Source organism: Sminthopsis crassicaudata, chromosome 4, assembly GCF_048593235.1.
Source record: "Sminthopsis crassicaudata isolate SCR6 chromosome 4, ASM4859323v1, whole genome shotgun sequence".
NCBI classification, from domain to species: Eukaryota; Metazoa; Chordata; class Mammalia; order Dasyuromorphia; family Dasyuridae; genus Sminthopsis; species Sminthopsis crassicaudata.
In genome coordinates, this window is record NC_133620.1 from 53625890 (window position 1) to 53647729 (window position 21840).

The 21840-nt window shown below is 36.8% G+C and overlaps 1 protein-coding gene across 2 annotated transcripts in view; it reads left to right on the top strand.

The window, feature by feature from the left end:
* The window catches only part of UCK2 (uridine-cytidine kinase 2), a 128603-nt gene that overhangs the window by 32313 nt on the left and 74450 nt on the right, over positions 1 to 21840 (top strand). The window contains exon 1 of one of the 2 annotated variants that reach the window (XM_074266484.1): positions 18398 to 18841. The exons of the other annotated variant lie outside the window; for it this stretch is intronic. Coding sequence (XP_074122585.1) covers positions 18743 to 18841 — 99 coding nt within the window. The 5' untranslated portion in view covers positions 18398 to 18742. Of the gene's footprint in view, positions 1 to 18397; positions 18842 to 21840 lie in introns of those variants that run through there. 2 annotated transcript variants of the gene reach the window in all.

Here is a 21840-nt window from a genome sequence, read left to right on the forward strand (position 1 = left end):
TTGTAATCAAGCTCCCAGAAGGCTATCCCCACACCCAGTAAATATAGCTCGAGAGGGAGCAACCTAGAGCTAATGCGTATGTATGACAATATAGAGTATAAAATGCCACAGCAAGAGTTGCTGGAATTGCAGGTTAAACTACAGATTGAGATAGAGAAAGAAGAAAAAGCTAGGTTACTACAGACAGAACAGGAAGAGTTCAAACCAGTGGCTGAAGCTAAGGAAGGAAATAGAGGAACCACATGGACTAAAGTTATAGAAATTCTTCTTAGCGTTTTTGTTGGTTTACCTTGTGTATTGTTGTTTTAAGGAATTTATCAATTACTCTTCCATTGAGAAGAAGTTTAGTTCTTTTTATGTGCAAAGCTCAGGTTGGATTTTAAATCAGCCTTTGGGGAATTTTCCAATTCCTCTTTCCTCAGCCTCACCTTTGTGGGCCAAGGGAGAAGGGGGAGGAAGAAAAGGAAGGGCGATAATATCATCTGCACTGCCCATTAATCCATTTAAAACTCTTGTGTCTTCATTTCAAAGGACTGGAGTAGGCTTTATGGCCCAAAGCAAAAAGGAATTGTGGGGTATTGACTATAATCAGAAAAGTTTTAAAAATACAGTTCAGTTAATTTCTAAGAAACCTTACAGGGATAAGACCTTGCAGTTAGAGAAAGTGCAGTTTTATACTTGTAAAACTGCTAGGATCATCTTTGGAGAGTTGGAACTCCTCTTTTCTTACCTTGTGGATTTTTTACTTCCACAGGTGGGCTTGATTTCCCAACCCCCTCTCGAGTACTTATAAAACAGTGTTTGTTTAGAATGGTTTGGAAAATTGCTGTTTTAATCACTAGAATAAATAGACAGTGTGTGATCTTTGACCCAGGAGGAAAAGTAATATCAGATTTATTGATTCACACTCCTGAAGTACAATTCGGTATCAGAAACTCAAACTTTGATTTTTAGGCAAAATAATTCAGGGATATAGCCGAGTGTTCTCTTTTCATTAACTATATGAGTGGCAGACCACTGAAAAGGTATTAGCTCTTTTAAGAACTTTGAGAGCGAGTGAGAAAGTGCTCTGATAAATATACCCTACATGTCCATTTTCAGAGTGGACCTTCAAATCATTTATAATCAGGCTGCTAGAATCTTATATTTGCAAATTGTGATAACTAAAGAGGAAGCTAAGAGCATGGCAAAAGGCTACACAGCTTATCTTTCTTTCACTTTCCTATACTCCTTATAGGACACAAACCTTATGGTTTGAAATTTAATGTTTTAAGACCAATGGACATTATGGCTTCATTCCAATCTGGAGAAATAGCTAGACATGTGATCAACCATTTTTCCATTGTAGAAATTTCACATGCATTTAAGACAGTTTATGAATTGGCTTACAAATATTTTGCCTTTAAGTGTTTTTGCATTGAATTTGACTTTGCCCATTCCATTGGCATTTCTTATAATCCTACTAAAGCCATTACTGCACAGACTATATCCCCAAGATCTTCTCTTCTAAACAAGAGAAGGGAATTTTGGGATATGCACAAGATGTGGCAATACATATATGTGATTGCTTGCAATTTTTAAATTTTGATTTTACATTTTTAAACACTTTTGATTTTACATCTTCAAAGTATTTTGATTTTACATTTTAAAGTTATTTTGGTTTTACATTTTTAATCTATTTTGGTTTCATACTTTTTGGTTTTACATTTTTAAATTCTTTGCCTTTTACCTTAGCAATGCACTTCAGGCATACACAGAAAGTGCAGCTAAGTGACAGACTGACTAACTTTTGCCTGACTTTTGTTAATCTTTTTGACAACAACTTTGTTTCCACTGTGATGTGGAAAGGCCTGGATGGCATTTGGAAAGGCCTAAGTTGGGCCCCGGGTACATTCCTTCCTAGGTGCAGATCCAGCAGCAGAGTTCATCCCCACCAGAGACATTTGTAACCTGGGGATCCAAGAGAAGGACCAGACAACAGCCCAGAGGGACCAGCCAGATGTCAGCAGCCCTTCAGACGCTGATGGCAGCAATGTCCCTCCTGACTGTGACACCAGAGACAGCAGACACAGTTCCAGTGTTGCAGCTGAAATGGACTGTTTCGGTGATATGCAATATAAAGACTGTAAATGGACAATGGGCCTACTTGCTCCTCCCGTGGCTACTTGCCATATGGTGGTCTGGGGAGAGGCTTTGCCCTATACTTTCTATTGAAGGACTATGCTTTTAAATTAGTGGGTGAAAAACCAACACACCCACCTGCCGTTGTTATTGAGACGTTATTGGACATGACTTTGCTTATGTGCACCTGTGAAACTAGAATTGCTCTAGGATTGTGAAAAGTGCAATAGAGAATTGTGATAAGCTAGAATTGTTCTAGGATTGTGAAAAGTGCAATAGAGAATTGTGATAAGCTAGAATTGTTCTAGGATTGTGAAAAGTGCAATAGAGAATTGTGATAAGCTAGAATTGCTCTAGAATTGTGAAAAGTGCAATAGAGAATTGTGAGAAACTAGAATTGCTCTAGGATTGTGACAAGTGCAACAGAGAATTGTAAGAAACTAGAATTGGTCTAGAATTGTGATAAATGTAACTAGAATTGTGACAACCTACCTCACTGATATTTAATTGTTAACTAGAATTGTGATGTTTTACCTTGACTTCCCACCTCAGTGTTGACATCCTACCTCATTGGCATCCAACCTCTTTGGCTTATTATCTCGAGTATGACTTTGATGAATGGGTTGAACACTTGGGCCACTATTGAGCCTGGTTCTCATTGTCATACTTCTGTTTACTGATCTGCTGCTTTGTACCTCCTTGGGCATAACACTCTGTCATCTCATGGATCAAGTGAACTACAGCTGGTGCTAAAAGTTTAGCTTGATGAGATGTGCGGTTCCCGCAAAACAAGAGAAGGGAATTGTAAGGGCCCTTTAAATGGGTGGACACAGTGCATTGGGATATTTGAGTCCCCCCAGGAAGTAATCTCCGTGGATATTAGGACTGCCCTGTAGGTGGGATCTTGTCCACATTGAGATAGCTTTGTAATAGGTGACTCTCTCGCTGATTGGCTGTGTGTGTGACCTCACAGGCCCTTTATAAGCCCACTGCAGACAGCAGTCGCTCTCTTTAACCTGGCGCTCTTTACCCTGGCTCCCTAGCCTGGGTGGCCAAGCCAAGATGGGTAGCCAAAAGAAGTAAGGATTTTGGTAGTGAACATGTGGGTCTTTTGACCAGGTGTTCACTCGGGAACCAACAAGTCAGGGCATCAGTCAGGGAATTATGTGAGTAGGTATAATAAAGGCTTTTAAGATTACACGTGGCTGTTCTTGAGTGTGCTACCGGTTATTAAACTATAGATTCAAGAGATAGTGGCCAGAAGACCTTTGAAGGCCTCAGAGGAGGCGAATCAGGTAGAGTTCACACTGCAAAAGTCAGTGGTCAAAGGTACTCTGTTGGGCCTAGGACAGACTAGTAATTGTAACTGCCAGGAGAGCACGTTACACAATAATATTCCATAATATTCATATACCACAGTTTATTCAGCCATTCTCCAACTGATGGGCATCCACTCAGTTTCTAGTTTCTGGCCACTACAAAGAGGGCTGCCACAACCTTCTTGCACATACAGATCCCTTTCTCTTCTTTATGATCTCTTTGAGATATAAGCCCAGTAGTAACACTGCTGGATCAAAGAGTATGCACAGTTTGGTAACTTTTTGAGCATCGTTCCAAGTTGCTCTCCAGAATGGCTGGATGTATTCACAATTCACCAACAATGTATAAGTGTCCTTGTTTTCCCACATCCCCTCCCATATTGTGCATTACCTTTCCCTGTCATTCTAGCCAATCTGACAGATGTGTAGTGGTATATCAGAGTTGTCTTAATTTCCATTTCTCTGATTAATAATAACTTGGAGCATCTTTTCATATGGCTAGAATTAGTTTCAATTTCTTTATCTGAGAATTGTCTATTCATATCCCTTGACCATTTATCAATTGGAGAATGGCTTGATTTCTTGTAAATTAGAATCAATTATCTACATATTTTGGAAATGAGGCATTTATTGGAAGCTTTGACTGTAAAAATGTTTTCTCAGTTTAATATTTCCCTTCTAATCTTGTCTGCATTAGTTTTGTTTGTACAAAAACTTTTCAATTTGATATAATCAAAATTTTCTACTTTGTGACCAATAATGATCTCTAGTTCTTCTTTGATAATAAATTCATTCCTCTTCCACAGGTTTGAGAGGTAAACTATCCTATCTTCCTAGTAGAGAAACTTTAAAAGAAAAATAATGAATTATGATTAGAATATGTTGAGTCTGAGATACAGACAAGATATTTTCAAATATAAATGTCCAGCATACATTTAGAAGCAATGCAGGATGAGAAACTAAGGTGTTATATGTAGTTATTAGGAGAGACAAATAAATGAATGGATAGATAGATGGATAAATAGATGAAAGAGAGTAGAAGAAAGAGGAAAGAGAGGGAATTATATATAGGAGAGAGAATTTATATATATGAAGATCACCAAATGAGAGAATATATAGAAAGACAATAGATGAGGGCCTAGAACAAAGATTTGCACCCAGGGGATGATAAAACAATCTCTAAATTACTTAATCTGATGTTCTTTTCTCAGTTTTCATCCTTGTCAAGCTCAAATGAAAAAAATAAATCAAATTGGGGGAACCTGAGGATACTTGTATACATTAATGAAGGAACAAGTAAGTAGGGATGGAGAATAAAAGAGGGAATGATGATGTAGCAGAGTTCTAAAGAAAACAGAAGGGAATGGGATGAGTGACATATATGGCAAGGAGAAGCCAAGCAGAACTTTTTTTTTTTTTTTTCCCCTGAGGATGGGGTTAAGTGACTTGTCCAGGGTCACATAACTAGGAAGTGTTAAGTGTCTGAGACCAGATTTGAACTCAGGTCCTCCTGAATTCAGGGCTGGTGCTCTATCCACTGTGCCACCTAGCTTCCCCCATCACTTTCATTTTTAAGATGGAAAAACTGAATTTGAATAACTTCACATGTGCTTTCTCAATGAGGAGAGGAGAGGAAGAAAGGGAGAGAATCTGGAACTCAAAGTTGTAAAAACAAATGTTAAAAATTGTATTCCATATGACTGGGAAAAATAAAGTATCAAATAAATAAAAAAAAAAGAAAGAAAAAAAAAGATGAAGAAACTGAATTTCTGAGATCTATTAAGTGATTTGCCTAAGTTCACCCAGCAAGTAAAACTGGATTTGAACCCTAGCCTCCTGCTCCCAATAATCCCATTTTTTCTACTGTATATGCATGCTGCTTATCATGCCATGATTTTGGTGTAATATAATTTTGGCATTACTCTCTCAGGGAGAGGCCTACTATATCTTCCTTTTCAGAGTCTAAGGGTTCTCTGAAGGATTTCTGGGTACCTCTTATCACTGCTATTGGCACAAACCCCCATTAGCTATGTTCTTTCCATTTTTTGAGGTCCAGTAATTAGCACTCTAGTTCCATTTAACACAACTTAGTTTGATTTTTTTAAAAAGGGATGTTTACTTTATAGATATAGCAAGAAATATAAAAAAAGAGTTCCTCAAACACCTCAGAAGTGTAATTCCCTTATATCATTTCATTTCATTCTGGGGGTATGGGGCTGAAAAAAAAGATTAGGCTGAAAATTTAGCTTTGTTCCTGCATAGCATTGCATCCACCAAGTTCATGTCAACTGAAGCATGATTGCCAGATGAGCCTATATCTCAACTACTTTTTGTGAAGACCGAGTTAGCACCCTAGATACCTTAGAATCAGCTGGAGTCAGGATAAGCAAAAGTCCTTGGTCTTTATTCTTGATCTTTAGGGGTAGAAGTAAAGGGAATGGACACAGGATCTCCACAACATTCCTTCTCCTCCTCTACTGCCAAAGTGACCCTCGCTTGTCTTACTGCACCCCCTAATCCCTCCTACAATTCTCTGTATAAACCAAAAGATCAAGGCAGCACAAAATAGTGAGAAGGGCCATTTTCCAAGCATAAGCATAAGCTAGAGTGTTATCCAATGGGTAATTAGCCTTAAGTGCTCAGTCTTCTGACCCCAGTGCATCAACTCAGAGTTTTAGCCCTTTACAACTTTTAGACTGGTTTCCTGAAGGTCACTCTCTAAGATTGCTCTTTACTCCTCAGGATATCAAAGCTATGCTTTTTTATGAATCTCAATTCTAAAATGACAGGATGCCATGGAGCACTCTGCATTTTTCAAACTCACATAGTTATAAGCTCTACTTTTTTCACTAGTCTTGGGCTAATGTGTTGAGACAAGCAGATCAAAACCGAAGTTGACAGGGCTTTTTGAATATCTCCATAACCAATCAGTCAGCATGTGATTAGCTATACAAAGTCTTGACCACCTTCACAGTGTGTCTTTTAACAGCATTTTCCTTACACATCATCACAATATGACTCTAGAATCGATTTCTACTCTTCTCTCAAATTGTACTGTTTTCTGCCCTGCCTCCTCTGATGTTCATGTTTTCTTTGATTCATTTTCTCTAGTTTTTAGATTGTATAATAATATACAATTGTATAATTGTATAATCATAATAACAATGAATATTTATATAATTCAATTAGAGTCTTTCCTTAAGTCTGTGAGGTGAATAGTACAAGTATTACTATTCTTATTTTACAAGTAGAGAAACTGAGGCTCTAAAATTTGTTTGTTAGCCAGATGATTTTCAATCCTTCCCCTTCTTCACTTCCAATCTGCATCTTTTAAAGGGTTCCTTTCTTTATGTAAAATCAATAAACATTTATTAAATGAAATAATCAGTATAGAGAGAGGGATTGAAGATTAGTTAAAGAATGAGGTTGATAAAGGGAGCAAACTTCTGGATGGATGGAATGGGATCACTTGAGGAGAATAGACATCTCTACTTGTGAGATGGGTTGAAGGAAGAAATATTGAGGAAATATTGGGGAAAGGCATGTAAGTAATTGTGAAATGAGGAGTAATAGGAAAAAAGGAGCTCTCAGACATCATTTTTGTTTTTCAGAGAAATATGAGCCAAGGTTCTTAGCTTAGAGGATAAGAGAAAAGGGATCTATGGGAGGTTTGAGAAGATGAAAAGACCTGGAAAATCCATGGTGGGGTATGGTTTAATGTCTGGGCTAGTTTTCCAAATCTTGGGATTGTCAGCACACGAGAGCTGAAAAAAGACAGTGTAGAGTTAAACAGGATCAATAAGGAGTCAAGATTAGGGCAGGAAGAAAGAATATCCAGAACAGGAATCATGACTTGGAAAGAACTTAGAAGCAAAAGAATTGGAAGATGAACAGGGCTAGAGGTTTCAAGGCAAAGGGAAAAGTGAAATTTTTAAAGATTATGATCAGATAAAGAATTTTAGAGTTCATGAATACGGAATTGTGGGTGATTGAAAGAGCAAGGGCATGACCATTTCTGTGAGTAGTTGAGATGAGATGAAGGAGGAAATCATAGGAAATAAGTAAGCTAACAAATTGGAAAATTGGTCTGTTTCAGAGAGTATCAATATTAATTATATGGAAGCTAGAATGAGAGCAGAAGGTAAAGACAAAGGAAAGACAACGAGCCAGGTGCTGAATCATTGAGGAACAAAGTAAGTCCAGGAGATCAGTAAAGAACAGCTACCAGAGTCATGACTGGGTAATAAATATGGATTGAATTCTCCCATAAAATCTTCTGAGATTTTTTTTCCTTTCTTTTTTCTGTCCTCCTCCCAACAAGCTCAATTTTCTCTTCCATTCTCGAATTTCTCATTGCATATAGTTTGGACCTCACTGATGTTCTTATCACACTCATTTTTATAGTACTGCTATTTATTTGACATCTTTCTCTCTGTTAGACTTCTAAAATCCTTATGAGCAGGGTCAGGGGCAGTATCTTTATGTTCCTAAGACTAGTATAATGCCTTGCAAAGAGTAGCCAATAAATAGACATTTGCTGAATTCTATTGGATTTTATTTAGAATAATCTTTTTTTTTTTTTTTTTTTTAAAGATGTGAAATAAGGTCCTACCTAGTATTCAGTGCTCTCTATAATTTGATATCATCTCTGCTTTAGCTCTTATTTTCATCCATATGTATCTGGGGCAGCTAGATGGCACGGTGGAGTGTCAGGCCTGGAGTCAAGAAGACTTGAGTTAAAATTTGTCCTCAGACACTTAATAGCTGAGTGATTTTGGGTAAGTCACTTAATTATGTTTGCCCCAGTTTCCTCATCTGTAAAATAAGCTGAAGAAGGAAATAGCAAACTATTCCAGTATCTTTGGCAAGAAAATCCCAAATAAAGTCTTAAAGAATTAGATGTGACTGAAAAAAATGAACAAAAAATTAGAATTTAAGGACTGACAAATCCTATCCTGGTATCTGAGAAAACATCCTTTGATTTTACATATGTACTGTATGGTCCATCAACGATGAACTACTGTTCTTGCTCTTGAAGATCTGTCTCCTAGAGACTCCAGGAAGAGTTAGACCTCTGAGTCTTTGCTTATACTATATCCTCTTCCTGGAATGTCCTTCCTTCCTTTTTTGCCTGCTGCTATCTTATCTATTCTTTGATGCCCAACTCACATACCCACCTCCTTTATAAAGCTCCCTATTTCCTCAAATCTATAATGACTTATCAGACCTTATATAACTTTTTTTTTTTTTTTGCTAACTCTCTGCTATATTATTATATATATTAGATATCTGTGTATTGTCCCATCTCTTCATCAGATTATATGTACTATTAGGATGGGGATTCTGTCTTATCTAGACTTAGTATCATATCCAATGCTTAAATGTTTTGTTTGATATTTGTACTTTGTAAATATACTTTGTATATTCTTGGTAAATATTTGCAACAGTTGAAATGAATGTTGAAATAATTTGTGCACCAAGAATTATCCCTTATATTTGTAAAATCCTCACTTAAAATAATCTTCTATGAAATATATAAATGTATTTAAAATGTATTACTGGTCCTATGATCTTGTCAAATATAGATGTTCCTCCAGGGATGCAGATTACAACCCATCAATGTCTATCCTTCCTTCCGGGAAATGTGCTAAGCACTTGGATACAAAGAAATGCAGAAAATAGACCCTATTCTCAAGAAATTTCACATATAATGGAAGAGACAATATAGGAGAAACAATAAATAACTATGCTAGTATAAATTGAAAATAATCAACAGAGGGAAAGCTCTAGAAATAAAAGGGCATTAAGAAAGGTTTCTGGTGGGAGATAGGATTTTCTCTAGGAATTAAGGGAAGCCAGGGAAGCCAGGAAGCAGAGATAAGGAGGTATAGATTTCCAGGGATTGAGGACAACCATTCATAATACCAAAAATTGTGGAACAGATCCTACACTAAGCATAGTTTTGGGGATATGATGTGAAGTGTAGGAAGACTGGAAAGGTAGGGGGGATAAGTTTGAGAAGTTTTGAATAGCAAACTATTTTATATTTGATCCCACAGATGTTAGGAAGCTATTGGAGTTTAGTGAGTAATAGGTTTGTTTTGGTCAGAAATGAACTTTAGGAAGATCACTTTGAGATCAGATAGAGAGAAACTTGAGGCAAAACCTTCCTCCCATTCTCTTCAGATTGTAGGTTGTAAGATAAAAAAGGGATACAGGGGAAAATCTAGGTGATGTACAAGCAAAACATATCAATAAAATCTTTTTTTTTTTTTTTTTTTTTTTAAAGACTTCTAAGATTTCTGAGAGAAGCTTGGCATCAATAAAAGAACTGTGCATTTTAGAGAATTGGTATAAATTTTAGAAAACCAATATAATCTAAACTAAATAAAAATACATATGTATAAAAAATACACTGAATACATCTTTATATTCTTCAGTGACACCATGAAGTTCACAATATGGGCATTCCCTCTAACACCCCAAAATACACGTCCAACCATACTTCCTCTTTCTGCTTAATTCATGTCTATCATGCCACAAATCTTTCTTTCCTTTCTATTTAAAGATTTTTTTCTTTGTTGCTTACAAAGTTTGTTATTTTTATTGAATTTATAAACTTACCACTATGGGTCTTACATTTTGATGTTGTGGGTTGGTTTTTTTTGTTTGTTTGTTCTTTTGGAGAAAAATCGGTGGATTGTTTCAATTAATGGTTTGTTATCTGTATTCAGAAATTCTAGGAAGTCTTCTATTTTTCTTGGATTGTGATGTTTAGATTTTTTTTTGACTTGTAATTTTCTAGGAGACTTAGAATATCCTTGAGTTATCTCCATATAGCCTATCTTTGAAGTCAATGTGTTTTACTCATGCAGAGATCATATGTTCTATAAACATCATTAACTTTTATTTCTCTTCTAGTTAGCATTTCATTTCAGCATTTTTATATTCTGAGTCTGTTGTTTTCTCTTTTGTGTCTTTGGAGAAACTTGCCATTGTAGATTCAAGTTTTTCTATTCTACTAATTATTTCTGTTATAGAAGCTGTCATTTTGCTATGTGTTCCCTGCTTACTTCTTTCAAGATTATTATTTCTCTTTTAAACCACTTAGGAATATACAATTATGGTTCCATGCTCTCTTAGGGAATCTCATAGAGTTTTTTTTTTGTTGTTGTTGTTGTTTTATTTTATTTTATTTTATTTTTTTATTAAATCTTGATTCAATTTCTTGATCATATAATATTTACTTATAGAAGTTTGTAATCTTTTATATGTTTAGATAGTCATCTCTTTTGATTTTTAATATCTTCTCATTTATCTGTTTGTGTTTTAGGATTATATTTGAATTTTCTTCCTCTTTAAATCTTTATAGTTTGGGGGCTTTTTTCTTATATTTCCCCTTTGATAACTTTTTCATTTCTTTCCTTAGGATGGATATATCCTTGAGGCTGAACTAAAAGCCTCAAGTCTTTCCTAACTCTAATTCATCTTCCAACCAGCTACCAAATTAAGTCTCAGCTTCACCCAACATTGGTGAATTTATTTGTCACTGGTGTTGGTCCCTGATCCAAATCAAGTCAAAGTAAAGTCAAATTAAGGCAAGAAACATTTAAGAACCTATAATGAATGAATGATTGAAAAAAGCACTGTGCCAAGAAGTTAGGGAATACAAGTAGAAAAATCTGTGCTCTCAAGGACTTTATGTTCTAAAGGAGGAGACAATATTTAAAAGGAAGGTTTCAGCTACAGGTTAGTAGAAGGATCTCACAGTCTCTAGAGGGCAATAACAAAGGAAATGGTCACACCTCTTCTTTAATATCATTTTCACTGCTTAAAAAAAAAGTATATATATATATGTATATATATGTATGTGTGTGTGTGTATATATATATATATATATATATATATATATATATACATTTTAAGGAAGAAGTTAAGGTTAAATGACTTTCCCCAGGGTCACACAGTTTGTTAGTATGTAAGGGCAGATTTGAATTCAGGTATTCCTGACTCTAGGGTTGCATAAATAAAATATAGACATTCAGTTACTATACTATACTAGTATTAAGTGGATTGAGAAAGGTTTCTTGTGGAGGTGGGATTTTAGTTAGAGCTTGAAGGAACTTAGGAGATGGAAATGAACTTGGAGAATGCTCCAGACATGGGGGATAGCCAATGAAAATGCATAAATTTGGGAGATAGAGTGTCTTATTCAAGCAAGAAACTCAATGTCATTGTATCAGAGTATGGAGGAAAATAAGGTATATAGTAATTCTGCAAAGATAGGAAGGAGTCAGATTATGAAATGCTTTAAAAGCCAAATAAAATATTTTTGATCCTGAAAGTAATAGTGAGTTACAATTAAGTAGTAGTGTGACTTGGTCAGACTTTTGATTTAGAAAGATCAACTGAGTAGAGAGGATAGACTGACTTAATAGAAAGCCGAGATAGTCAGGAAAACCAGAAGATTTGCAAAAGAGATGATGAAGGGCTATAATGGAATGGAAATAATGACAGAGGAGAGAAAGGAGGAGGTAAAAGAAAGATATGGTGAAAATAGAATTGTCAGGACTTGGCAACAGATTGAACATTGGGTGTGAAAGTAAGGAGTTGAAGATTTGGGGTCCTATCTTTATTTTGGTTTCCTTTTCTACAGAATTGGAGTGGCCATCAGCTACTAGTCTTCTGCTTTATTTCCCTCAATTCTTTAGTTCTCTAGCTCAAATGAAATAGCAACTGCTGCTTTTTTCAAGATTGAATTCTAGGTAGAGCTCTCTGGCCTTTGGATTTCCTAAACAAGGAGGTCATAGATAAAGCAGAATATTAAATAAGGGTCAAATCTTTAAAACAAAACAAAACAAAATCTCAGGGACTGTTCCAGGCAGAAGGGTGCTAACCCTCTTCCCCAAGCTTTTTCCCTTCCCCCCTCCCCCATATGGATGGGCAGAATCAACGTTTGCTTATTGTTGCAACGGGATTATGAGGAAAAGGAAAGAGTCAAGTGGATCATTAGAGTCTCAACAGCTAAAAGAAGTTCTCTGAGTAGGTCTCAAAACACAATCCTTTGGGTCAGTTTGTGTATCCTGCCAGAATGAATCTAGGTTAGTGAGTGCTAAGTGAGTTCATAATGGATTAATGCTTTCTACTGTTAATATATAATTCTGTTATTTTTTTTGTTTTTTTTTACTTGTGTTGTGAAGTCAGCTGTAATTACTCATCTCTTGCATATAATTTCTGCGTGTGTGTGTGTGTGTGTGTGTGTGTTTAAGAATTAATGGAGATAAGAAAATTCTAGTTCTCTACATTGTAGCTCACATGATCTGGAAGTCCATAAATTTTCCTTTGAGTATCTACCCAACACACTAAAGAGTTTCCTTTAAGTATCTTTTAAATTTGGGGGGTAGTAGTGAAGCATTTGGACTTTCCATGTTTTTCTCCATGGTATAGGATTGGCCCACCTCCTCTTGCAGTCATACATTTTGTTGGGTTTTATGTAAGTTATCATATGTCTTATTATAAGTCTTATATTCTCTTATCCAGATATAATATTTATTATTATTTATCTCTACTGGAATACCTCTTTTATCCATATTACCTTTTTTCTACTCACACTGCCACTGTCCTAATTCAGGCCCTCACTAATTATTAACTGTAGTCTTGCAATAGCTTTCTAATTGGTCTCTCTAACTCAAGTCTTTTTCCTCTCTAATTTGTCCTTCACATGATGGCCAAAAAAAAAAAAAAATAAAATAAAATAAAATAAAATCCTGAAATATAAATCTTACTACTTTCCTCTCTTGAGGTACCAGAAGTTTGCTATTTATTTAGCCAATAAGATCCTTTTTTGGGCATCTAAAGCTCTTTACTTAACTTCTCCAAAGAATTGAGAAAAAATAGATGGGATGGGAAATACAAATATGGTATACCATAATGAAGAATAATCTTGAAAAAGAAAAAGCAAAAAAGCAGTACTTTAAAAGAACACATGATCTCTATACAAGCACAATAGTTCAGTCAATCAACATTCACTTCTAGCTCATTTACCACCCTCCTTCCCTCCCTCTGTCCCTCCCCACTTCTCCCTCTCTTCCTCCTTTTCTTTTTCCCTCCCTCTCTCCCTCCCTCCCCTCCTCTCTCTTTCTTCTTATTGTAATATCAGATTACAATAACTAGCTCATTTTAAATCTTAGGGCAAGATTATGTTTCCTTAGTTCCAAATGGTTCCCTTTTCTGGGGGCATTGATGCTGGGCTGCTGCAAAACTCATTATGGACTCATCTACAGAACTCTTGGATTTCATTTGCTTCCCTATTACTGATTTTTCAACTTTTATATGGGTCATTGTCACCAGATTAATCTCTTTCATATGAAAAGAAAAAGTAAGGAATGTATTCATGGACTATATGTTGGGTCTTTGTGAAGAAGGCCAAAAGCTTCTTCTCTTACAGCATTATCTCTCCTTTTTCTTGTGAGCACTGGTGTTCCAAGTTAGGATTCCCCTCAGAAGTTGGTATCTTTAAGATTACAAATCTATTACTATCACTTCTTACCTTAAAAATTTATACATTCAATACTTGTAAGTTAATTCTTATAAGTTTAATACATTATATTGTTTTCTTAAATGTTGTTTCTCTTTCTGAATCTTCCTCTTGGGCTTTGCTAATAAAACAAAAAAGATTTTTATGGGGAAAAAAACTATCCATTTGGCCATTTAAATAACTGGCTGATGCCTTTATGTAGATTTTCTCTCTGGCTTGGAATTCATTCCCTATTTACCTTGCTTCCCACAATTCTCAACTTTTTTTCAAAGTCCAGCCACATGAGTACTTTTCTGATCCCCTCAGAATCTAGGGCCTAATCCCACACAACCCTTTCAAAAAAATTACTTTATATGTATTTTGCATTTCCCTAGATGTGTACATATTAACCTCCAATAGAGAGAATGTAAACTTTGGGAAACTCAAATCATAAACTATCTGTATGTAGTCTTCTTGATAAGGTGCCATTTCTACACTTTTCACAGGGAAAAAATGCCAATCAAAAGTTCACCATTTATAAATTCACCAAAAGCAACTTGAGCACCTTTGGCTAAGTTTCTACACATCTATTAAGGAATTTTATACCATCTTAACAAATGTATATATGGTACTTGGTTGAAATGAAAGTTAAATATGACCAAGTACCATGTCTTACTCTTTTTTTCCCACTGTTATAAAAATCTATTTTTTTCCATTTTTATTGAAAAATCTATACTATGCATTACATTTTTGAACTACAACTATAATAATTAAAACAAAAGGACAAGTTTATTTAAAAAGCAACACTTCCTACTAACTACTGTCTGATAACTTGAAAGGCTATGTTATGTTCTCTATAACCTTGGACAAGTCTACATTTGTCATTTTTGAAATATGCACATCTTAAGAACTTTATATATATATATATATATATATATATATATATATATATATATATATATATATATATATATATATATATATATATATATATAAAATTGAGAAACATTGAACTGGGTCATAGCTTTTTGTCATGAACCAAATTAATGCCAGGACCTTGATTAGTTTGAAATCATGTAACAAAGTCCATATAACATAGGGAAAATAATCAGTACAAGGGAACTGGGAAAAATAATTTGCTATATTGCTAGTATGATTCTGACTCTTGTTAAGCCAACTTGATTATACATATAAAAAATTGGGGAGGGGAGGAATTATAAACCAGTAATGTCATTATTATTATAGGCTGAAAAATGCAAATTGTGGGATCTGCTGACTGACCATTAACTTTCTCTCTCTCTTCCCCCTAGATATTTTTCCTTTCTCCCACTCTCCCTCTTTCTTCCTTCCTTATAATTCTCATTTTTATATTTTGACTCCTAGATGTGTGTTGTAAATTTCTGTATCTATTTTCTTTTTTTTAATTAAAGCTTTTTATTTTAAAAACATATGCATAATTTTCAACATTCACCCTTGCAAAACATTGTGTTCCAATTTTTTTCCCTTTCTTCCCCTCACCTCCTCTCCTAGATGTAAGTAATCCAATATATGTTAAAACATTTGCAGTTCTTCTATACATATTTCCACAATTATCATGCTGCACAAGAAAAATAAGATCAAAAAGAAAAAAATGAGAAAGAAACCAAAATGCAAACAATGACAAAAAAAAGTGAAAATACCATGTTGTGATTTACACTCATTATCCACAGTCCTCTCTCTGGGTGCAGATGGCTTTATCACAAAATCATTGGAAATGGCCTAAATGTCTGTGTCTATTTTCAAAATAATTGTTAGTTATGAATTTCATTATCTTTTACTAGATATTTCAGCTCTTAGGCCATCCAAACCACAAAGCCTGATTACTGTTTAGTTTAGGATCCCTAAAGAAGTAGTATTGAACTCAAATAAAAATGGGAGCCATTAAACTGTAAATAAAAGTCCCCAAAATACATTTTGATTTAGAAAATCACATATTAACATTATGTTCTATTTTACTTATATTTATTTTGTTAAATATTTCTCAATTACGTTTTCATCTGATTTAGGCTGCATTTTGGAGTGTTATGGGTGCATGCAGCCTTAATATGTTTTGCCTCAGAGAAAAAATTGGAAGCCAAGATTATAGACCTTTTATTTTCACCTTAAAATTTTCTCAAATTCACTTTCAAATGCAGTAGACTGGTTAGGTTATTAATATTCTAGTTTCTGGTCAAATATATGCTAATGTGATTTTAAAAAGTTATTCTCTATTTAATAAATGCCAAGTAAAATTCTGGGCATATTATATTTGTATGGTAAAGAAGCTGTTTGCATATTGTCTTTTCTGTTAGACAAGAACTCCTTGAGAGAAGAGATTGAGCTTTTTGTTATTTTCTTTGGGTTTCCCTTCTCTGTATTCCAAGTTCTTAATACCAAGCCTACATAATGAATGCTTAATAAAAACTTGATTAGAATAGAAAAAGAGGATATAATACAACTGGGATATATCTATTATATATGCTGTATATACAGTTTGCTTTTCTTTTAAAATGTATGATAAACTCAACATGTAATTATAAAAGCTATTCATCTTGTCTGTGATTCTTTTTGGCCTTGTTTCACATCTTTTCTGTTCCAGCTAAAATGTTAATGGATGTCAGTCAGCTAACATTTATTAAGTCTTACTTTGTGTCAGGCATTCCATTAGGTGCTAAACATATCAAAGAAAGGCAAAAGATAATTCTTTGGGAGTTCAGTCTAATGACTGGTAATATGCAAATAACTATGTATAAACAAGTCAGACAGTTAGTGATCATTTATTAAATACCTATTTGCCTGACACTGTGCTGGGCACTGAAGATACAAATGTGAAAAAGCTGCCCATGGGGAACTTACATTCTAACCTAAAAAACAACACACAAAAGAAAACTGAATAAGGGGATGGGAGAAAGATAGGAGTTTGGGGGAAATGACAGACAAGGCTGAGAAGTCACAGAAGATCAAAAGCAATGTGGTTGGGTGTCTATCTTCATAAAATCCTTCAGAATTTAAAAACTAGAGGACTCTATATTTGATTTAGAGATAATAGTCACTGTAGTTATGGTATAAGGTGGGATCAATTTGACAAGTTAAAGGAGGACAAAGCAAAGTGGAACTAGACCTAAAGCAGGGAGACCAAAGAGCAGGATATTGTAATTGTCTAGGCATGAGATGAGAGCTTGACCAGTGGAGAGATGGTGAAGGTAAATTGAGAGGATTTGGCAATAGGATAATAAAAGTGAAAGACAGTAAGGAGTCAAGGTTAACAGGAAGATTTCCAGTGTGGGTAATTGGGAAGTGGTTGATACCCTGAGATAGCAATAGGGAAATTAGTAGAAGAGATGGTTTGGAGGTAAAGATTATGAATTCAGTGTTGGCCATCTTCAGTTTAAGATGTCTACAGAAAGTCTACAGGAGGTTAAGAGAGATGTTAGGGCTGGATATGTAGATCTGAGTTATGTACATAGAAATAATAATTGAAAAAATATTTAGAAGAGGGCCCAATTCACTGTTGTGAAAATCTAAAGAAAGTATCAAGGAGAATAACCAAGGAAATTTCAATAATGGGAATCTCAGGTAACAAGATATGCTGATGGAACTATGTTAGTTTTTGGGTTTTGGTGGGGGGGAAAGTGAAGCTGAGAAGTACTTTAAGTAGAACCCTTCATAAAGTCCATTCTACAGAAGGGAATGAGGAAATTGGGATTTTCTAAGGGTGGGGGAAAAAAAAAAAACATTAAAAAAGCCAAGAAGTTACATAAGTATTCTGGCAAACACTAGAAATAAGCAAATATTTTCAGAATGTAAATGTTTTTGTCCCGGATGCTCCAGGTATTCATATTAACCCTTTGTGTCGTTTTGTTCGTCTGCATTTGATGTTAATTAGATCTCTGCAGTTAGAATGGATTTAAATAACTAGGTTAAAGAGTGGCCCGTTTTTGAAAATACTTGCTTTGTTCATTCATTATAATAATATATGTCATTGTAACATTACTGTGTGTATACACACTGACTTCTTTTTTTTCCCCTCTGACATCCAGGACTGAAAAATTAAATCTTTTAATTCATTTTCTTGTCCACTCATGGCTTGTTAAGAAAGGGTTAATTAAGTAAGCCCAGGTTTTCTGATGAGGTGTCAAGCAAACACCTTTCCCTAAGACCTCAGCCAGCTGGAGACTTGGGATATTGGGGAGGGTTCAAGACGAGCCCACTGGACTGGGAAGCCTTTCTCTGGGCAAATAGACTGATTAGATTTTCTTTCGGATTGGAGCGGCTGTATCGCGATGATCTCTGGCTGGGATGTAAACTAGATTGGGGCGGGTAGTGGGAGAGGAAGGCTCTTGACTCATCAGATAAAGCCAGCTTAGCTGGAAGGTTCAAAAAAACCTAGAAGAGGAGGAGGAGAAGAAGGAGGAGGAGGAGTAGGAGTAGGAGGAGGAGGAGCAGGAGCAGGAGCCGGAGCTGGAGCTAAAGCAGGAGCTGGAGCAGGAGCAGGAGGAGCAAGAGGAGTAATAGCAGCAGCAGCAACAGCAGCAGCAGCAGCAGCAGCAGCAGCACCTACAGCAGAAGCTGCAGCAGCAGCAGCAGCCGCCGCCGCCACAGCCACAGCCACAGCCGCGGCAGAACAATAACACCAATTAACACCAAGTGGTGGCTGAGAGAATAGAAGGAATCCAGACTGGGAGAGAGAGAGAGAGGCAGTCAGGCAACTAGGCAAGCAAGCAACCCAGCAGTCAGGCAGGCAGGAAGGAAGGGACTGGCTGGAGCCATGGCCGGAGACAGTGATCAGACTCTTCAGAACCACCAGCAAACCAACGGAGGGGAGCCTTTTCTGATCGGCGTCAGCGGAGGCACAGCCAGCGGCAAAGTAAGGGGGTTCTCGGGTTCTTTTGTTTTTGTTTTTTTTTCTTTTTCCCCTCCACGTTTCCAACTCCTTCTTAAGACCCCCTTTTGGTCTGGCTTCCCCCTCCCCCAGGCGGCGCGTGTGGGCTGGGGGAGGGGGAAGCTGTTGCTGTGTCAGTTTGCAGCAGGGACCCGCGTGGCTCTTCAGAAACGCGGTTGTAATCTGTTTTCCCGGCCCACGTTTCCAAAAAGAGATACTTTTGGCTTCCATTTGCATCGGAAGCTCTCTTTTGCGCCCCCCGGATTTGGGGGTACCTTGTGAAGGCTGAGGAAAAAAAAAAAAACCCTGCAAAAGGGCTATAGGGCGGTATTGGGGCCACTGAGCACATGCCCTTTTTCCCTAGTGCTAACTCTTGGCCAGGGTCGTTTTTTGGGGGGACGTTTTTTAAAATGGGACCCCTTTTTTTTAGGGTCATTTGCTTTTGGGAAAGCCAATGTTGGTGAGACAGCTCAAAGAAAGATCTTTTTTTGCGCCGCACACATGTTCCTTTTTCTCTGGGCCTTGCATTAATCCGCGCGCCAGAGCTGAGCAGCCCTGGTGCCATGGGGCGGAGGGAGGCAGGAAGCTAGCCTGGGAAAGCTGCTGTGGTGGCGGGAATGGGGGGGTAGGCGAGTAGAGAGACTTGGCTTTTTAATCTGGATGTGATTACAGATTTTGAGGTAAAAAATACCAATGGGGCCAGATGTGTGTACGCCTGTGTGCAATGGCAGATGAAAAATTGCATTTGGTGGTACCGGGTTTCCTCCTTTCTTATTAATATTCCTAATTTCAGGAGGAAACCTGGTGGCCTCCATGGGTAAAGTTGCACACTCCACTGCCGGGTCTATTTTGTCCTGCAGTTGCTTTCTTTTATCACTCTGTGGTCCTAATTAGGAAGAGGTCATTGCTTACTTACGTCTATTAAATCCCCGCCAAAGACCAGCGGCTGGCTTTGTTTTATCCAAAAGGTCTGAGACTTATGGGAAACGGCAATTCCCCAGCCGCGGCCACCAGATTGCGGGTTCTGCAGGTGGAGAAGAGGGCTTTACAGATGGCTTACAGTTTATACTCTTAACTGTCTTTTATGATGTGGCTACTTGTTTCCCTCAAAATTTTTAACTATCTCCCAACTTCATTTGCAACAATGGAACCCAAGGCTAGAGTCTCTTCCATGTGAGTGCTATAGTCTAGTTTGGGTAGGGGCCGGCGGCGGGCTCTGATTGGCGCCATGTGCTGTGAGCAATGAGAGTGTCACTCCTTGGTATGCTTCACCCCTCCTCCCTCCATTTTGGTCCTTCATTTTTCCTTCCTAGAGTGGAGATGGATTTCTTTGGAATTTGGGCTCCTACGCTTGGGAGCAGTTGTTGAAGAGTTGATGGGTTCTGTTAGTCTCTGCTCTTTCCCAAGGCAACATTTATTGAAGACATTCCTTAAGCTAGCCCTGAGGCCCGACTTCACTAGGTTGAAAAGAACACTTGTACTCTTGATACTAGAGATTTTAGAATTGCATACCGTTAGGCCTAGGGCTGTTAAAGATACTCCGATCCAACCCTTTCATTTTACCTAGGAAGAAATTAAGATTCAGCTGGAGGGAATAACCCTTTTTTCCCCTTTGTTCTGATTCTCCTCACAAATTTAGTTTTGCTTTTGTGACATGATTAGGCCTGTGTAGCGGAAACACTGGACCCATGATGTCAAGCAACTGATTTGGAGAATCCTAGATCTAGTAGTTATTTCACCTCTCAGCCTCAGTTTTCTTATCTTTCAAATGGGCATATTGATGTGTGCCATACCTTCCTCAGGGGGCTATTGTGACGGGAAACGCTTTTAAAATAAACTCATTATTATTGTCTTATGGAAATGAGAATTTGTTATCATTAGAATATAATTTTCAGTTTGTATTTTCATATTTATAGTTGTGATGGGAAAAGTATCCTAAATAATCCACTAAAAATGCATGCAAAGGCAAGTTCCCGCCTTTGTTAAAAGTGCACAGTATATCCTAGGCTTTTTAGTGATTAAAACTTATTCAAAAGAAGAAAATAGCATTTTTATCTAATATTCATTATATTGTATTTTAAATGACTAGTTTGCATTTATTTTTATCTTAGTATCTTTCTGCCAGAGAATTCAAAGATGTTTATAGAGTATGAATCTTTTGAACCATCTAGTTGAAAGGACAAAAGATGGAGCTGGGAGGAATAAGGAAAAAAGTTTGGAAGATGGGCTTTTGGAAGACAGCAGCTTACATTCGCACTTGAGTATAGTTGTATAATTTGGAAGAATGAAGAATCAAGGCTGGTGGAAGCGCTTACTTTTGGGTTTAAGAAAACCTTTGTTAGATTCCTCTTGGGTAGGGAGCACTGTGCTAGGCCCTGTGGGCTCTATACCTGCCTTCTTGTATAGTCAAATGGTCCATGGAATAAGATACTAACCTGGATAATTATAATTAACTATATAATTAATAACTGGAAAAATGAATGAGAGGTTACCACATAAGAGAGAAAGGAGATTTGTAAATGAGGTCTGAAATAAGGTGGGGGATGGGAAGTGAAAGAGGGAGTGGAGGCTTTGGGGGAAAGCTGAACCTCCTTCTGGTTTGCTGGAGGAGGTGCAAGTGTAAGAATTCTGTTGGCTGAGGGAGGATTGGAACTTGTTTCAGGCACAGAATTAGGCTGTGGGGAACGGCTTCAGTTATTTAAAAAAAAAAAAAAAAAGACTAGATGTGAACTAGGAGTTTGGAGTTCCCAAGGAAAGTTGCATAAAACTAGTCTGGTTTTTGCTACACTGTAGCACTATTTTATTGGTTCTTATCCTTATCTAAGTCCCACTGTGAAAGGACTTGGTCTTTTCATGTTTGTGGTGTGGCTGCAGTATCTCAATGTTGTGACTGTCTTTGGTGCAAGTATTTTATCTCAGACTAAAATATTTTGGATTTTGAAGGCAAAGGCAGTGGTTATGGCTCCCATGCCCCTTTTCCTTTT